Source organism: Protopterus annectens, chromosome 10.part0 (assembly GCF_019279795.1).
Source record: "Protopterus annectens isolate FY-2018-M chromosome 10.part0, PAN1.0, whole genome shotgun sequence".
Lineage (NCBI taxonomy): Eukaryota > Metazoa > Chordata > Ceratodontiformes > Protopteridae > Protopterus > Protopterus annectens.
Window position 1 is genome coordinate 534,049,544 of NC_056744.1, and position 20,352 is coordinate 534,069,895.

The 20,352-nt window shown below is 36.5% G+C and overlaps 1 protein-coding gene across 1 annotated transcript in view; it reads right to left on the reverse strand.

Annotated features, from left to right (window-relative positions):
* PBX1 (PBX homeobox 1) overlaps positions 1 to 20,352 on the reverse strand; it is a 1,500,039-nt gene that overhangs the window by 321,834 nt on the left and 1,157,853 nt on the right. The window contains exon 8 of the mRNA XM_044085392.1: positions 6,137 to 6,226. Within this exon, the coding sequence (XP_043941327.1) occupies positions 6,137 to 6,226 (90 nt within the window). The remainder of the gene's footprint in view (positions 1 to 6,136; positions 6,227 to 20,352) is intronic.

The following is a 20,352-nucleotide window of genomic DNA, read 5'->3' on the forward strand; positions in this document are numbered from 1 at the left end:
AAGTCATGATTTTTCAAAATTTATGACTTTAGCACAAATATTGTCAAGCTTGTTTTCAGCATTGTTACTTTCACTCACCTAAGATGATACCTTCAACAGAAACAAACAAATAAAATGCTAATCCTCTTATTTTCAAAGTGAATCTTATTCATTTGATATGGGATGGCCACCTCGTAGGGTCAAGTTCTGCCTTTCAGTAATGGTGAGGCCCTGTCCATCATTATATCACACCTAAAAATGTTTATCTCAAACAAACGTGTTTTTATATGAACATATTCCCATCCATGAAGTGTGATGTCACTACTCAAGGCCGAACATGCATAATGGCACTGAGTATCTCAGTTCTGCAGTTTTAACTATGCCGCCATAGATAATAATGAGTGTCTGCTGTCCAAGTTTAGAAAACTGTTGTCTTGTAACAGCAAGTGTATATTTACTGTTATATAAAACCTGTGTTGTACATTCATGTACTCTCACTAAAACCTGGTACATGATGAGCCTGTGTAGGGAGTTTGGACACCAAGTGTGGTTATGTTACTTGTATGAAGCAAACAGTGTAAAATCACATTCATACAAAGCTCCCAGACTTTTGATTTTTGTGTCAGGCAAGGCTCCTCATAACTGCCATGGTAGGACTTCGCTGTTTGAACTCATTACTTAACATAATCAACTGCAGGGGTGCTGAACCTTAGAGAAAACAGCACTGAACTAATGCAGCATAAGCACAGTCCTCATACAACTCTATTTTTGGCACAGCTGGCCACATTTGGACTCACTGTTGTGCACTGAACCTCTGTCCTACCCCCCCCCCCCTTACACGAGACACCTCAGCACTTGCAAATTCTTGGCATTACTGACTACTGTGCAATGAAATAAGCAGCAGACATTACACTAATTAGCCATAAAGGAAAGACGGAGAATGGTTTTTGTACCTTAGCACCATGATGAAATCCATGGAGACAGCTACTTCCTCTTTGTAGTATCAGTGACATTATTCATGCTATCAGCATTCGCTAAATATACAGAAACTCATAAAAACCTGACCTCATTAACAGCCTGGCTAAGGCATCCCTAGGTTTCATGATTTTCAGATTATTCAATGAATCATACAAGTTCAATCATAACTCATCTCCTGACTAGTAGCCTGCAAAGAGACAAAAGCACATCTCTCGATCCTGCAGCAGTGTCTTCCCCATCCTCCCTAAATCCCTGTCAGATCTCTAAGCACCGTGTGCTTTGTTTGTTTGTTTTGATTATTTGCTTGTTAACTTGGTTACAGTCTGATATCAGTGCACCACTATGAGACATGGCGGCAGTCCTATTTTACAAAATCTGCTAGAAAGATCACAAGCACTATGTTAGTCAGACGTTAAAAACAATTAAAGAAGATGACATTTCATGAGACAGAATCAAACAAAGTGACAAGATGAGCCTATGTATAAACCATTAGTGAGAAGAAGAAATAAAGCATATTAATATTAAGGAATGTTTAAGTATGAAGTAAGAAAGACATAGTGAGAGAAGATGGAGCCAGGTAAGCACGAAAGATAAGACAGTGTGGAAAATAACGCTTAAGACACTGCAATACTATAGTCACCTAAAACAAGAGTGGCCCTTATACCTTCATGCATGTCCAATCTTAAGCAACCCCCAGGAGTCCAGCTCTAGGGCCTTTTAATTTGTTTGATTCCCATATAAGAAGTAAGGATTTGTTCAAACCAGAGGGCCTACAGCAGATAGGACAAGGCCATGTTCAGCCAGCCTGTTGTACACTAAAAGATAATGTCATTGGTAGAGCAGTGTCTGTCCGTACTGTCATTGTTTAGCTCTCAGATGGGATGTGGGGAATGGCAGAAGTCACATTTCATGTACTGGATTTTCTTTTCCTTCATAAAATAATTTGTTCTTGCTCAATTGTCTACATTAGCGATTCCTCTTCCACAGGACTGTCTGTTTATCCAACCTAATAGTCCAGTAGTTGGATGTCACTCCGGCATTTCTTTAAGGCATACCTCTCAACTGTCCCTGATTTTCAGGAAAGTCCCTGATTTTGACACAAATTTCAGTTCTATCCTTTTTAATACCTCCTAAAACTGGTGACTTTTGGAGACATGGTGGTGAGTTACACTTAGTAAATAATGACAATAATTAGAGATATAGACTTTTTTTACTTCAGAAAATATATATTAATTCACATTGTCTTATTCTGCTAACAACTCCAGTTAACAGTATTAAAAGTATCCCTGACTGTTTCTGATTATTTCTGCATTTCCCCTGACACTGTTGAGATTGAGGGGGGGGGGCTCTGTGACACGACAGTTTCATCACCTGTTCTCGTTCATATGACTTAGTCACAAGGCAAACTACAGGAATGGTGGAATGGATATGAAAGGTATTAAGACAGGTGGAAAAAGTGAGATTTAGCTGTAGTCACAACACCAAGGACAACAGCACTGTGGTAAAAGAAATTAATCTGGAAGATATGACATTATCAATCTAAGTGACTTATCTGAACTGCATTGATGGGGTCTCACTGCTGTTGAAATGTAAAATGTGTCACTATGAGGGGGCCATCCCATATCACATTAATGAGATTTAGTGTAAAATATAGGGATTAACAAGATTAACATTTTGTTTGTTTACCTCTGCTGAAGATGTAATTTTAGGTAAATGAAGGTAATAGTGCTAAAAACAAGTTTGACAATATTTGTGCTAAAGCTATTCATTTTCTATACTGCAAAATTATTTTATATATTGGTGTTAGTCATCCTGTTTCTTAGACTGATGTTGTTTTATTGACCCGAGTTACATCACGTCTGCACCCAGGTCTAATGACTTGAATTAAGTTTGGTTTTTAATCAGATTAAAACTAACACTGCATTTAAGAGTATTTATCAAATTATGTGCAAAAGAAAAGCGTGAGGATTATAATAATTTCTGACGGGTGTATCAAGCTCATTCACCATTCATTACCGTGACCATCCACAAAAGATCACATTTTCCTGTTCATGTTGACGAGAAACCAGAAGCAGAATTATCAGAAACAGGAAAATATTCTGTTGCCATGTCCAGTGCTACTACTTTTAATAAAATAAGCAGACATAACACACATCTTAAGAAACTTCCGGAAGCAGACAACATATGTTTTGTGTTCACATGATTACTAACAAATTATTACTTAAAAATATAAAAAGCACCATCATGCTTATGGAAAGCAACTGGCACTGTTGTGGGATTAATTAATTAATTCATTCATACATTCATTCATGCATTCATTAATTCATTCTCCAGTTACTTATTTTATGTAATTCAGGGTCACAAAGGAAATAGATGTTTTCCTGTCACTCACTGGGTCCGAACCAGATAAATTAATGCTGGACAAAACATGTCTGTCATAAGATGCTGGATGACTTTGCAAAATATAAATAAATGGTGTACAAAGGAAATTGTATTAGCATCTCTGTATCGACCAATACTACTATTGTGAAACTACTGAATACTTGAAAAAGGAGGACAGCAAAGGCATGAGTTGATATTGAAATATATATAAGAATATAAATTCATTCATTTTTTAGTATCTGCTTTATAACAGTCAGGCTCACTGAACAGCCAGAGCCTATCCCAGCAAGCAATAGGCATAAGGCATGGAACCAGTACTGGTCAGGAAAGCAGTCCTCTTCACCTGGACAGGAAGCCAGTTCTTTTCATGCATACGCATACCTTTAGACAATTTGATGCACTTCCAATTAAGCTACCAACATACATTAGGATGGGGGAGGAAACTACAGACTTTGTGAAAAATCATACAACCATGAAGAGGACATGAATTTAACAAACAAAATGAACTGTCTATGAAACAAAAACATGCACATTCACTGCAGTACTTCCTAAGTGACTTTTGTTCAAGGGACTTTAGGCAACCATCTAAATCCCCTAGCCTGTACCCCAAGAACGTTAGCCAGCCTTCATCGACAATAGACGGCAGAGCCATCTAGATTTTGAAAAGCTGCGCCTAATCAGGCACTCCTGAACACAAGCAGTTTGTGCTCCCCAACAAAACCAGTCTGGTTACTTGTTAAATGAATACATTTCATATAAACATTGCAAAAACAAATGCTGACAACCAGGGTCATACTTGAAATGTATTTTTATTTGTTATAATTACTCCCTCAGAATGATGTACCCCAGCTGCTAAGGTTGGTGACCACTTGGTAATGCATGTATTTGTTTAACTCTGGCATCTAGAAAACAGTCCTTAGTCAAGGTGCTGTTTGCAAGACAAACGATGTGGAGAGTCAGGTGAAGTAAATACTACTTGTGACTTACGTAAGGTAGAAAGTGAGCATGCATGCCTGCATCATAGACTAAAAGGCATGACATGAGATGAGATAAATAAACAAAGGAGAAAAAGGAAGGGATGGGGGAAGGATGACTGCTAAAATCACTGGGGCAGATGGAGAAAGGGGGAAGGCAAATGAATGGAAGGAGGGAAGACAGAATGTTAAATTAAAAAAAAAAGTTTGTTTGGCTGTTTCCTTCTGACAAAAGACAAAACAAATGATATAATATAAAGTACTATAAATTGATTACAACTCTAATGGAATTGTACTAAATAAGTTAACAAGGACAGAACAAATTAAAAAATATATATGAGCATGCATTCTTATGAATGCATTTAATAAAAAAATAATTGCCTGAATACGTGTGTGTGTGTGTGTGTGTGTGTGTGTGTGTGTGTGTGTGTGTGTGTGTGTGTGTATATATATATATATATATATATATATATATATGTATATATATATATATGTATATATATATATATATATATATATATATATATATATATATATATATATGTGTATTAATCAGTAGTAGGCATGAAGGAAATTTTGAGTAAATGCTCCAACATACAACTCTTATGACTTGAAAAAAAAAGTCATTGGATATAGTTATAGTCAAGCATACTTTATTTACACTAGTCCTCTAGTAAGAACTCTTTGTTGTCAAGAAAGAGAGACAAATTAAAATAAATCATGAGACAAAATATAAATGGAACCACCAGTATGGAAAACTACTTCGGCATTCAGCTTGGTATAAAAGAAATCAGGTTTTGCTATAAAGAAAACTCCTGAGCTTCAGCAGTTCTGGCTAGAATTACACTGTTTTTTTAAATGAATCTTCTACAGTTATGAAAATGACAGATTGAAGGAAGAAAGGAAATTTTAAGCAAAGTCAAGTGTATCCCTCAGGAGTTACTGGGTGAGAATAACATTCAATTAACTATATTAATCAGGTCATTCTGTGCTGTGAGTCAGACCACCAGGTGACATTACCTAAAACAAAGGGGTAGGGCTTACATGTCCTGTAAAAAAAGACTGTTTCTTTTCTATCTCTTTTTCTTCCTCAATGCGCACGTACCTTCTCCTTCCCAGCTTGCTGTCATTGCTGCTGAGCTGGTGAACGACTGATATGAGCAATGAAGTAGGAGAGCTGTCCCAAATATGCACTGTCCTCTCCTTGTGTCTGTCTTATCGATTTCACTCTATACGACATAGCCTGTCGCTGCAAATTTTCATGCTCATCACAGCCGCCAGCACTCTTATAAACCAAATGAAATGTTCTCTTCTCACCCTGTGTCACTTTCTCTTCTTTATCACTTGCTCATCTCATTAATTACCATTTTAAGATAGATTTCGGATAGTGTTCCTTTCTAACTGGTTTATGTTTATAGCTGTAGTAGCTTTCTAAATCAAGAAAAGGCACTTTAACCATGAATGAGTTACCCCTCCATCTTAGTGGTATTCTTTGCCGCTGTTGAACTAGGTTGTCACCTGTTCCTCTGCTCCAGTCAGCTGAGTGCATGTGGCCGCAGGTGCCCTGCAAACACTGATAATTTCTGACAAGCCTGGACACCCAGCTGCCTTCATACAAGACTCCCTGGTCACCACTTATTCGTGTTAGTTGGCAAAATATTGCTGACGGCGTGACCAATACACAAGTAGTGAACTAGGTGACCGTAAACCGAAGACATGTCCTATGAAGTGGCATCCTGAGCCCTATGGCTTTGAAATAATTGGTAGTGAGATAACAAAATGGGAGGGGGAAGAATATGAAATAAATATATATTGTCTCTTACACTGATGCCCTGCGGACTGTACATCTGGCTTGTTGTGAGTCCATCACTGTATCCTCCTGTCTGACTGATAACATGGCGAAGGGTATCCACCTAAAATGAGAAGGAAAAAAAAGATTGTTGCGACTTACTAAAAGAAGTCTTAAATTTTTTAAAGCTTCATTTTTTTGCAATTGTAGTTTCCCAATTTTAATTCAACTAGAAACCAGGTATTCACATGCAGTCTCATTATTACAGCAATATATTTTTGTATGAACTGTTAGCCATTGTTAAAATAAAAAAAAAAATCTTTGTTACTCTATCTACTGTCATACATTTCCTTGGACAGACTTGTATGTTTATACTGCATTCCTGTTGAAGTATCACAACTTTTTTGCATAAACGCTATTTCTTGTAATGTGATGTGCAGATATGGCACTACTACATTCTTTTCAAGATGGCAGTTAAAAGAGTGGATATTTAGCAGTTAATTTTCAATGTAAAAAAATGTTTCTAACAAACAAATATATCTATCTAGCAAACTTGCAAAGTAGTGCAGCGTTTAAAAATATGAGGATATGGACTGGACACTAAAAAGTAACTTTGCTCATTAAGTCACCTCAGATTTTCAAACTGTATTCAAGGTTGCCCCAGACCAAAAAAAGGCATTTACCCTTAAAGTCATACAAAATGACACAGTAACACAACTTGCCATGCACCAATGTGCTGAGTTGTACTGCTATGATATTTAGCAATTTGTAGTCATGCATATTTGCACAAGGCAACATCTCAGTGCAGGGGGATGTACCTGACTATGAGTCACTACCCTGAGAAGCTGAACCATCTGTACAGTGAAACAGTTTGACTGCTAAAAAGAATACATAAAGTGACATTCTAAGACAGACACACAGACACACACATGCGTTCTTGAACGAGCGCGCGCGCGCGCGTGCACACACACACACACACACACACACACACACACACACACACACACACACACACACACACAAACACACACACATTAAGCATTCATGCACTGACACCCATGGACATACTCTCAGAATGTCCCAGCACTCACACATACAATAACACACATATGACAAATGCATGCAATCCCATAATAAAATCAAAACTGCTCTGTAAAGTACAAATAGAGTTGCATGTGGACACTACCCCAGCTAACATGTTAGTTTGAAAGGGAAAATGGACAATTAGACTCCCCAGCATAAAAATCTTTATATCTTTTATGAAAGTTGAAACCTATACAATTGTATCAGTCTCCCTTACAAATATTTTTCCCTTTGTAACACACATGGGAACATATATGCAGCATCCATACTGATGCACATTGTTTCTGTCCCTACTGTTACTGCAACAGCCATCTTCCTTCCACTACTGTTACTGCAACAGCCATCTTCCTTCCACTACTGTTACTGCAACAGCCATCTTCCTTCCACTACTGTTACTGCAACAGCCATCTTCCTTCCACTACTGTGCAAGCAACACCATCTTTCTTCCACTACACTACTGTTACTGCAACAGCCATCTTACTTTCCCTACTCTTATTGTAACAGCTATCTTCAGTTCAGATAATTATGTAATCCCATGAAATTATTTTCTGCCACTTTACTTTCTCAAGTGTCCAGATACTACAATATCAACCACATGGTCCATCAAAATTAACAAGCTGTCCTGGATACTCTTGAATATTAGAGACAAAATGATGCAAGATGGTCAAACAGCCTCTATCCAACCATGCATCTACATTCCCCTTTTCTGTGGGTAAGCATTTGAAATATCGGGACCTGCTCGAGCGAGTCCTAAAATAAGGAGACTGAATGGCTTAAAAAATGGACCTACATATATTAAGTCCAATATGTCATTTCTCAGAATATTCAGTTTTCTCTGAGATATAGCAATCTTGGAGTTGGTATGTATAAGTTTGAGGATTGGGAGCCTTCCCTTTAGATGGTGGGGGGTGCAGGGGTGGGCTTGTCCCTCTACAAAAAGAAGTTTTAAGAAGAAGAACGATTTTCGAGATTCACTCTTCTCCTATGCTTTCAGTCTTTTTTTTTCTTCTCTTATCAGCACTCAGAGGGCTGAGGTTTCAACAGGGAACCTTTTCTTTGTCTTTGCCCACTGACAACATATGCAGACAGTGACAGCACCATGGTGCAGAAAAATCGGAACCCTACCCAACCTCATCTATGAGGTGACAGTGTAGCAAAATGCTATTATAAACCTCCTCAGCTTACTAGTTCCTGTATAACACACTTTGATCCCATTCTGATTTAGGATGTCCATCACAGGCATCAAAAAATATTTCAACACAGTTACATAAACAGGACAAACTATGAACACAAAACTGATAGAATTCCAAATGGACATGGATAAGACAAGCAGTAAAACAGGAATAAAAGTGTACCTTTGCAGATCTGGCACCTAAAATATTATCCAATATACATTCTACATAAATAAGCCATTTCCATAGCTTATGTGAATGTGTGGCACAGCAAGAGGTTCTCCAGTTCGATTCTCAGCTGGGGTGCCTTCTGTGGGGAGTCTGCATGTCGTCCATATGCTTGTGTGGGTTTCCCCTATGTTCTCTGGTTTCCTCCCACATTCCGCAGACATGCAGTAAGTGAACTGGACACTTTAAATTGTCTATAGTTGTGAATGTGCGGATGAATTAGCAGTGTGGAAGAACTACAGTTGCAGGGTTAGCTCCCTGGTGGCAAAAACCTTGGATCTAGATGATTGTCACTGCTGAAGTGACACCCTGACCCCATGTGCAAAAATGGGAAAAACGGCTAGTGGATGGATGTGAACGTTTATTGCTTTTGCGTGTAGTTTTGTTTCATGAGATGAAGTGAAGGATTAGAAATATTACACCTTTTAATAATGCTCTATTGGTATTACAACACCAGGTTCAAAATCTAGGTATCTCTGCTACACAGGTTTAGAGCCATACAACCCAACCTGCAAAATGCTAGAAAATCAGGGTTATGGCTGCCAGCCTTACTAGGTCTCCCCTTCATCTCCACTAAGGAAAGTGCCTTAACCTTAACTTACCTCAAGCTGAATCCACTAAATTCCTTGATTGGATTATCCAACATCAGCAATCCTTGGTCTTCTGCTAAAGGTCCTACTTTATCTCATTATAAACCTTTGCCTGAAGAACCAAAGTCCTGATTTGCTTTTATAAAGCAGTCTCCTTTTATTTATCACTAAACTGGTAATTAAATTTTTGGTAGATGACGAATACAATCAATTTTCCTGACTAAAGTTCTGCAAGAATTTTGCATACATAAATGACTTCACTCAAACATAATGGCATTACTATACTATTCACAGGTAAAATATTACAGTTGCTACAGCATATATATATATATATATATATATATATATATATATATATGTGTGTGTGTGTGTGTGTGTGTGTGTGTGTGTATGTGTGTGTATATGTATGTGTGTGTATATATATATATATATATATATGTATATATATATATATATATATATGTAGGTCTATATTATATACACAATATACACAACCTACCATGATATTGACGCTCACAACATCAACCCTAAATAATCAAAAACACAAATAATTGAATCCCCTCAGAAATGGGGTTCAGCACACTTAAACAATATAAACGGTGGTGATGTCTACCGTGCAGCATACAACAAGATATGCACTACTAATCATGGAGGAATGATGAGTGCAATGCTTGGAGTTCTAGGCAACACATACAGAATATCAGTATCCGAAAAGGATAAGGAAGTGCTCATTAAAGATATATACACGTATAACCTTGATAACAGAAATAAAAATAGAAAATACTGCACATGCCTTCTGTAGCTGAGAGACAGATGCAAAGGAAAGGCCATAACTGAAACAGCACATCACCATAATTGTGATGCAGTTGATGTTCAAAGGCACTTAGCCTGTGGAGACCCATAAAAGAGAGATGCTTTGTCCCTTGATACCCTTGTTTTGTTCTGGATGACATATTGGTGATGACATCACTAGAGTGTACTGTCTCTCTCCTCAGTGGAAAAGCAATGTTACAGCAAGTCCATAGAATGCATAGGAAACACATTACAAGTGTTGCTCAGAGGATCTCGTTAGAAAGTCTAAATGTGAGTGAGTATGCCTTTAAAACAAGCCAACTCATACAAAGAGGTATGTCAGATCACTGCAGTGCTCACATAGTTGAGTTTTCAACTTAGAATGATTTGATTGATTTAAGTAATGAAACTGTATGGTTGATGGATGGTACCTTTCTAACAAAAGGTACCATTTGCCATCAGCTCTACAGTATACATGGGTTAATAAAGTATTGTGGTAAATGTAAAGCAATTTCTCTGGTATATTGTTTGATATCAAGAACATCTCTAAAATCATACAACTATCTATGATAATGTTTATTTGAACTCTTAGGTAGCATCAATATGACACCTGGAAGTCAAACATGTTACCTGCGACTTTGAAACAGCAGCGATGAGGAGCATGACCAGCCAAATGAATGGGGCTGTGCCAAAAGGTGGTCTGTTTCATTTTAGCCAAAATATTTGGTGGAAGATATAGTCCCCTGGAATAGCACCATTGTATAGGAAAGGATACAATTCCAACAAAAACTGCACTGTCATTTTTAGAACAGAGTGAAGTACTGGATGTTTTTTACAACTTGTGTGAGACATTTCCATATAATGGCAAGGACTTCTTGTGTTACATTGCCAAATGGTACATTTTGGGTAAGCCTCACAAATTTGCCACTAGGATCACCATTGCCTCACATTTCCCACCCTTATTTCCAATTAGTTTTTGGAATACATCCACATTGAACAGTGTAATTCTGTACCAACCCAGAACTCAGTGGATGTATGGCACGGAGATTACAGTGCCTTTTAGGACACCACATTGCTGACTTCATCTCCATGATTTATGTTCTTGTATGGGAACAAAACTGTGTGGAAGACATGAGGTTTAAAATGTGTACTAGTTGTCCTACTTCAACAAAAAACAGAAGACTCAAAGAGTAACTGTTTTGAAATAATTCTGTCCATTTGCCTGCAAGTATGGCAGCAAAATCCCTAGTTATAGTTTTAACGAACTTTAAAGAGAACTGTGTAGTGTCTGAATGTTCCAAGAAAAGAATTCCCTATCGCATCTACTTTAAGACAAATAACGGTTATCTAACTATGAAACTCCAGCTGTTCTAATTTCTAATTCTCCAAATAGCTACAGATAGTCAAATATGCTACTATATGTATGCATACAGACACACAAAAACACAGACACACACACACACACACACACACACACACACACACACACACACACACACACACACACACACACACACACACACACACACACACATTCACATATATATACTTACTGGGTCTACTTTAGGTAATAGAAATACCACTTACCCAACCTTTAAATTACCATGAAGAAAGCACCAAAAATCTACTTAAACAAACCCTGATATCACAGACAAAAAACTACAGGTAAATAATCATTTGGCCACACCACAACAAAATACAAAAACTGAATCACATAAAACCCATCCATGTTGGGTTGCCCCACCCCCTCAACTAAATATACCAACTCCGAGATTGCACTATAGTGGGGAAAGGGGCAAAGTTCACCATGGTGGACAAGTGGTTACTTACCTGTAGTTTTTTCAGTGATGTCAGGGTTCATGTAAGTGGATTTTCGGTGCTATTGTCTCTGTGATTTAAAAGTCTGGTAAATAGTATTTCAATTATCTAAAGTAGACCCACATTTACTTCTGTATCTAGCTATGTAGTTATAGGTCTAGCTGTAGTTATGGATATACATATAGACATAGACATACATACAGATATAGATGTAGTTATTGATATAAATATAGATATAGATATTAGATATTGATATAGATATAAATATAGATATAGATGCATATACAGATGTAAAATGCTCATGAGTTTTCCCTTCTTGATTCTACAGTGGGTCAATGAACAGCCATAACTAACTGCCAGTTTACTAGGCAAGTAAGGAACAGGAGTAGATTCCCAGGCCTTTCTTACTTATAAAACACACATCAAACACAATTTTCAGTCATCAGTCTGCCTACTGCAAGCTTTGAGGATGTGGCAGAAAACCAGAATACCTAGAGAAAACCCATGCAAGTACAGAGAGGAAAGGTAGACTTCCTGGAGAAAGCATTCCACTCGATAACTGAAGTAGAAAACCACTGGCTGGGAGCCAACAATGCTACTGCACCACTCTGCCATATACATATATGGATCCCTATCAGTTGATCAAGGTTTCAGAAACTCGAAATTCATATGGTAGAGACCATATGATCAAGATTTTGAAAACCTGAAGCTTTTAAATGGAGATCGTGGTACAGAGAGGATTGGGAAAATTATCCTTTTCTTCACTGTAGTGAGATTTTGTATTTAGTATTTTTGATTTACAGGGTGTGTGGGGGGTGAAGGGGGGCATAAATATAAAAAACGTAGGTTTTTGTTTTTTTATGTTTGAGTTTTCAGACACTCGATCATATGGTCTCATCCATATGAATTTCAAATTTCTGAAAACTCGATCATCTGACATAGCTCGACATATATATATATATATATATATATATATATATATATATATATATATATACATACACAAACTAACTCAAACATAAAAAACAAAGACAGTGGACTACTACAGGTAGTAACAATTAATTTATTGAAGCACTTTTCATCTGTTACACTGAACAGACCATCAGATGTAATAAAAACTAATGTTTAGTCTTTTATAAAATCTAAAAAGGTCACATGTATTAAGACAACCAATCAAGTTCATAGGAAAAATGCTGATTACAAAGCAGCCAATTAACCATTCCAAAGGTAATAACAAGTTAATGAACTCAAAATTAAAATCAAAACTATTACGCTAAAATAAAATTCAAGACTCTTGTCCTGAAACATTACTGAGTATTCTAATATAACCCACAAACATATATAAAAAACATTCTTTAATATTTTTAGTGTTTATTGCTACCTGCATAAACTTTTTAATTTTAATAAACAAGTAATGACACACATATCATTGATGCCAGGATAACAATGAGCATTCAGTAACAATTCCCAATATAATTCTAGTTCTTCTAACTTTAAAGATGAAAGCCCTCCTCTGCTTTTCGTGGTGACACATTTATTATGAACAAAGTGTGAACTAAACCAAAAACAATATATAAAAGAGGGAGTAACTTGAAAAATGTATTAGAAAACAGGAAGCTTAGTGGACCTAGTTTTCCAGGGATGGTGAAATGCAATATGTGCAAATACTGCAAGTTTATTGACACAGGCAGCAAATTTGAAGTAATAAATAAAAATTGCTTGTTAAGAAAAAAGTTCACTTGCAATTCAAAACATACAGTTTATCTAGCTAAGTGTCAAACATGTGCAGCGTTCTACATTGGAAAGATGGAGCGTCGACTTTGTGACCGTATATATGAACACTTGTACGCTATTGATAACCAAAAGTTGGACACTGCCTTAGCCAAACATACTTCACTACTCTCTGGACATACTTTAAGTTTACTGGAATTGATCAGATACATATAGACAGCAGAGGAGGGCCTTCATCTTTAAAGTCAGAAGAACTACAATTATATTGGCAATTATTATTGAATGCCCATAGTTATCCTGGTATCAATGATATGTGTGCTATTACTTGTTTATTAAAATTAAAAAGTTTATGCAGGTAGCAATAAACAGTAAAAATATTAAAGGATGTTTTTATATATGTTTGTGGGTTATATTAGGACACGCAGTAATATTTCAGGACAAGAGTCTTGAATTTTATTTTAGCGTAATAGTTTTGATGTTAGTTTTTGAGTTAATTAATTTATTACCTTTGGAATGGTTAACTGGCTGCTTTGAAATCAGCACTTTTTCCTATGAACTCAATTGGTTGTTTTAATACATGTGACCTTTTTAGATTTTAGAAAAGACTGAACATTGGTTTTTATTACATCTGATGAAGTCTATTCAGTGTAACAGACAAAAATCGCTTCAGTAAATTAGTTATTACTGCCCATAGTAGTCCACCGGCTTTGTTTGATATATATATATATATATATATATATATATATATATATATATATATATATATATATATCTAGGGTCTATATTAGAATATCGAAGTTTCAGAACTTTGAATGTTGTAATATCAACACCTAGTAACTGAAAACCAATAAGACCAAAAATTTAGAACAGCAAATTTTTTCCTAGGGAAAAATTTGCTGTTTCAAAACACATACACATAACACAAACACACCAAACAAACAGCAATCCACACACATATACCTAAAATCTTACATTTAAACCTACACTAAACTGCACATACACCACTATCTACCCACTTATCTTAACCCAAACCCTAACCCTAAGGTACGTCAATATCGCACACACACCTCCCCCGCGCCCTAACCCTAACTCACCTATCCCACCCTAACCCTCACATCCACACATTCGCACTCTTAACTGACCCGCACCCTAACCCTAACTCACCTAATCCTCACGTCCACACAATCGCACACTTGCCTGAACCCAACCCGTAACTTTCCACCGCAGAGCTGAAAATAGCGAAGCGACAGGAACGGACAACCAAATTCTTTCCCTAGGAATGAATTTGGTTATCTAAAACTTCGCTATTTTCAGCTTCACTTATTAGGTGTCGATATTAGAACATTAGAAGTTCTGAAACTTCGATGTTCTAATATAGACCCTATATATATATATATATATATATATATATATATATATATATATATATATAAATATATATATATATATCCATATATATAGATATATATATATATATATATATATATATATATATATCTACATATATATATATATGTGTGGGTTTACTTCTAAATTTCGAACTTTCAAAACATCAACTTTCTTATGGACAAGACCATAAGACTGAAATTTTGAAACTTCGAATTTTAAATAAAAAAATAATAAAAACAAAAAATTTTTTTTATGTTTTTGCAGCACCCCTGTTAATTAAATATACCAACTCCGAAATCGCACTACAGTGAGGAAAACGGTAAATATACCATTCTACTCTGTACGGTGATCTCTATTTAAATGGTTTGATGTTTCAAAACTTCAGTCTTATGGTCTTGACCATAAGAAAGTTGACATTTTGAAAGTTCAAAATTTAGAAGTAGATCCATATATATATATATATATATATATATATATATATTTATGTATAGAGATGTGTGTGTATATGGGAAAAAAATCTATATTTATGCTTAGACACACACACACACAAACACACGTTTGTGTGTGTGTGTGTGTGTGTGTGTGTGTGTGTATAGACACACACATGATTAAATCACATAATACCCGAAATTCAAAACAGTGAACCTCAAATGATAAAAAAGACTGCATGTACAAAACACTATTAATACTAAATCACAAAATACTGAATATGTCTATCCAACTAAAAATACCCTATCATCAACCCTAGCTACAAAACTGAGACCATATGTCATCTCGATAGTTGTACCATTAGAGAAAGGGTTAAAAGTAATGCACTTTCTAAGGTTAGGGTTAGGGGCTTATGTAGGGTTAAGGTTAGGGAAAGGGTTAGGGTTAGCACCTATGAGTAAGACAGTGAATTGGGGGTGGCTGCCTATGGCGAGGGGTTAGGAGAGATGGGGTATGGACCTTCACTGGACCTGTATCAGTGAAACAAAATGGCTGATCAGTCCCTCAAGCAACAGAAAATCATTCTGAGGCCCTCGCTCTATCTGGGGATGTCTGACTGCCATCCTTAGGGAACTGCATTAGGAAAAAAGAGCCACAGAGACAGAAGGAATTGAAAGAAATACTAGGAAGAGCAGCAGACAACTGCTGCCATGAGCTTATTTCAGAAGGCATCCATGTTAGGGCATGACTGTAGGATGATGCCAGAGTATGTTTATTAATCAGCTATAAGTACTAATGGGTACAGAATGGAGATGTGAGTTCCTAGGCAGAGGGACATGTCTATGTGCTTTTTAGTAGGAAGGACTGATGGGCAATCTCTCACTCATTTCTTGCTGATAAGTAAAGTGCACACAACAGTGTGGTCCTCTGCTGTATCTGCAATGGTATAAGATGATTAAAACACATTTTGCACAACATGTACCCTGATAAAATGTGAATCCCCTTTTTTCTCCTTAGTTTCATCTAATTTTCCAAATTTGCCATATACAGTAGAGATTGTGGGGACTTATAAATGGGGTTTGTTTTGCAGAAACTTGTAAATGACAAATGAAATTGGCTACTGGTAGGGCTATATTACAAGTGGACAATACATCTGAATGATAAACAATCCACAAGCTATAAAGTATAGTATCGGGATGAAGGACATGTTTTCCTGGTAACAGGCAGATTCTGATTTACAGGAGCACAGACTCAGGTCATTTGTAAGCATGGAGTAAAATGAACATATAATCAGTTTGCCACATTTGTTTAGACATGTTTTAGTGTGCAATATCTATGTTATACAAGCTCAACAGTGGGTCTGAATCCCTCTGTCTCCCATGTCACCTACCAAAATCATTCTTCATATTTTAATGTGGTGAATTCTATAATTAAATAAAGTGAAGGCTTAAAAACGTATGTGTAAAAGGCTACTGTGAAAATAGCTACTTGAATTACAATAATTTCCATTTGAAAAGCAACTCGCAGTTCATTTTAACAAATAAGTTTGAAGGAATTCTAAAAGAACCCAAAGCATGCTTTTGTGAAAGTGTAAAAGAAAATACATTGTATGACAGAACAACCAAGTATGTTAAACAAGATCTGAGCAATAATACAAGATCGGAAAGTTTTTCATCAGACTTCTCAGAAGGATGCACAGCTGTGTTGCTCTTGGTCAGCTAAACTGGTTCATCTTCCCTGACCTCCTAAAGATCATTTCCCCGACCTTCTAAAAGTCAGTCAACAAAAAACAGAACAAATGATTGTCCATCAACCACAAGCCTGTTCCTCTCTTACATACTCCTTTACATAATCTATGTTTGTCAGATTTATATCTGGCAAATTTAACCTCTTACCACACCTTGCTTGGAGATTCCTTATTTGCTTACATTGTAGCAAAGCTCTGAAACTCCCTCCCCACTTCCATCCACCAAAGAAACACACCAGTAACCTTCCAGCAAGAAGCAAAATCCTTTTCTCTGGATGCATGGTGATGCCATTGTTCTAAACCACCAGAATACTCCCCCTCCCAAATGTTAATGTTCTAAACCACCAGAGTAGCATTCCTCCAACTCCTCTTTCTCTTTCTGTTACACCTTTCCGTTTACCCTACCATACCTCTCAACTGTACAGATTTTCGCAGAATGTCCAGATTTTTGCCTCATATCTTTGGTCCATTTTTCCTGAAATTGCAGTTTCCTGGCAAAATAATGACGAATCATTAAAGACTAAAGTTAGAAAATAATGACAGACATTTGAGTTTTAGAATTCATACCCTGCAGAAAATTCATGCTAATGCAAAGCCTGTTATTTTATCAACTTTATAAGTTTGTAAGAGCAATAATTAAAAAGTGTCCCTATTTTTGGGCCTTTGTCCTACTTTTATTCATGGCTTTTTCCAGATTTCTTGCACTGAGAGGTTCACACGTATGACCCCCACCTCATTTAACCTTCCGTTCATCTTTCTGACAAAGACATGCATGTGGAACGTTTCTCCCCGGGCCACCGCTGAAAATTGGCTTTGTTCCAAGTCGGACTTTCCCAGTTAACAAATGTTAAATAAATAAATAAATAAAATAAATCCTGTCACACCTTTTCCTTACCTCCTCCACACTGCTGTTAGCAAATACAATTAATTACAGATACCAGCTTTCTACATCTTACCCTGAAGTCTTATGTTTTCAGCTGCCATTTTGCCCTGCTTACATCAACTTAAAATATTTTTGCTATTCAGTCCTACCTACTCAGACTTTAGTGGACTTCTTCATTTATCTAACTGAACTACTTCTATACCCTATGTAACTTTAATCATCTTCTTTATCCTTAATTTATGTATGCATAACAGTATATAAGGATATTATATTCTTTCCTCTTAGTCTCATACAATGCTATTTGTCACTATCTGGACATCCAGTCTTTACTTCCTTCTAATTACACGAGTGACTAAAATATGAATCATCAAACTTGTACCTGCTTAAAGCAATAAACAGACTTGCTTGAACTCATGCATAAAACACAGTCTAATTATGTTTTCTTCTTCTTAATTCATGCTATCTCTCAGTCATTACCCTATAAATGCTTTGTTTTGTAATACTTATTGTTAAATGCTATACGAACTGTATTTAATTACTTCATCTAACTGTGGAGCTCTGTTGCATACCCGTTGTTTATTGCTGTAAGATATATTATTAAATTATTTCACGTACTGTGGACTTTTCTTCTCAGGCCCCCACTGACAATGGGTATAATTCCCAGAAAGACTTTCCTGGTAAACAGTGGTAAATACATAAATAAATAAATATCTTATTATATAGGCTTGGATTCTGCTGAAAATGGGTTTCTTGCCATTAGAGCTTAGGACTCTCCAGATAAAGAAATGTATGGTCAACAATAAGCCCTCTTTAGTGCAGGTGGTAGCCCTTTCTAACGCAGAGATAGCCCTACCATAGTACTTTATTTCAGAGTGGTGCAATACTGGAGTGGGCTGCCTCTCTGGGGTACCACAAATAAATGAGGCATTCAAGAGGGAGGGGCTTATGATAATTAGTCATGTACTCTTCCCCAGAAATGCCTACGTTAAGTGATTTACGTAGCTGAGTAATTCACAAAATGACTCAGCTGCATAAATCACTATCACTAGCTGTGTTAGTTAACTCAACCAAAAGTTTGCTGTCAGACATTATTCTCAAAGGGAAAGGCTGCAGTACAGGTAAGTGCTTGGGAGTTTAGAAGATAGATAGTAGATTACAGAGTTTGAAGCACAGAGAATGAATCCTAAGAAGTACGAAACTTTAATGTCTGTCATTATTGACTAATTGTAATAGTTTATGATGTACAGCAGCCGTGCTCATGTGAATCTTCCTGAAAAATCCATGGGAACACTTGACAACACCACGGAGTTTTTCTAAATATTACTCTAATCTATTTAAAGATTTAATAGAGCAACAGGTCTTGCATCAAGATGCATTTTCTGAGAAGTAAGAAGAATCAAATTGTAAAGCCTAGCAATATTGACTGACTACAAATACTTGTGATTTACAACAGATGGGGAAAAATAACAGGCAGCATCAGGGACGTTCTGTTAATTGAGACAACACAGATTAGAGGTATGACTGCGCACGCGGGTGTGTGTGTGTGTTTACGTGTACAGGGGAATAAGTAAGGAGGTGTTTGTGCCCATGCAATGCATGAACCACCTATACAAGGCAGTGGAAAAGATTTTATTTATTTATTTATTACATTTGTTAACTGGATAAGTTCGACTGGGTCAGGAGCCCATTTTCAGAGGAAGCCCGGGGAGAAAAGCTCCACAACAGTACTGTTTATACATTGTCAGACACAGCATTTGCTCACTGTACAGTAATTTTAAGACATTAATAAACAATTATATTTACAACAACATCCGAATCACAGTTGGACTTGTTACTGCTTGTGTTCATTACTGAGCAATTCAGACACATGCAAATTAGCTAATAATGAAGTTTTTCCTGATTGTGGTTAATGTGTCTCTAAATCACTGGTCTCCATGCTCACACTAAAAGGCCCTTTTAGCACAGTCTTACCACTCATGGACATACCTGTTCATGATTTCTGGCCATAGAGTAGAAAATAACTGCTCTCATCCGTGAGCCGTTTTGGAAAAATTATTAAGGACAGGTCTTTATTTCATCAGACTTGGGGACAAGAGACATACAGACTTTTAACATTAAAAGGAAAAAAATAACCATGAATGTCAGAAATGTGATAGGTATAGTACTGGGCTCTGAGTGGCAAATTTTGTTTTTGCAATTCATAATTAAGTGCACTCAAAGCTAAAACTGAAAGGTACATAGCATGCTATACAGAAGCTACATTTTACATAGCATTATATGGTTAGTATACGTTGGACAAATTAATCAAAAGCTCTAAAAGAAACTTTACAAAGTACATGCCTGATGTTAAAAATAATATACTTAATTACGGACTGACTATTAATCATA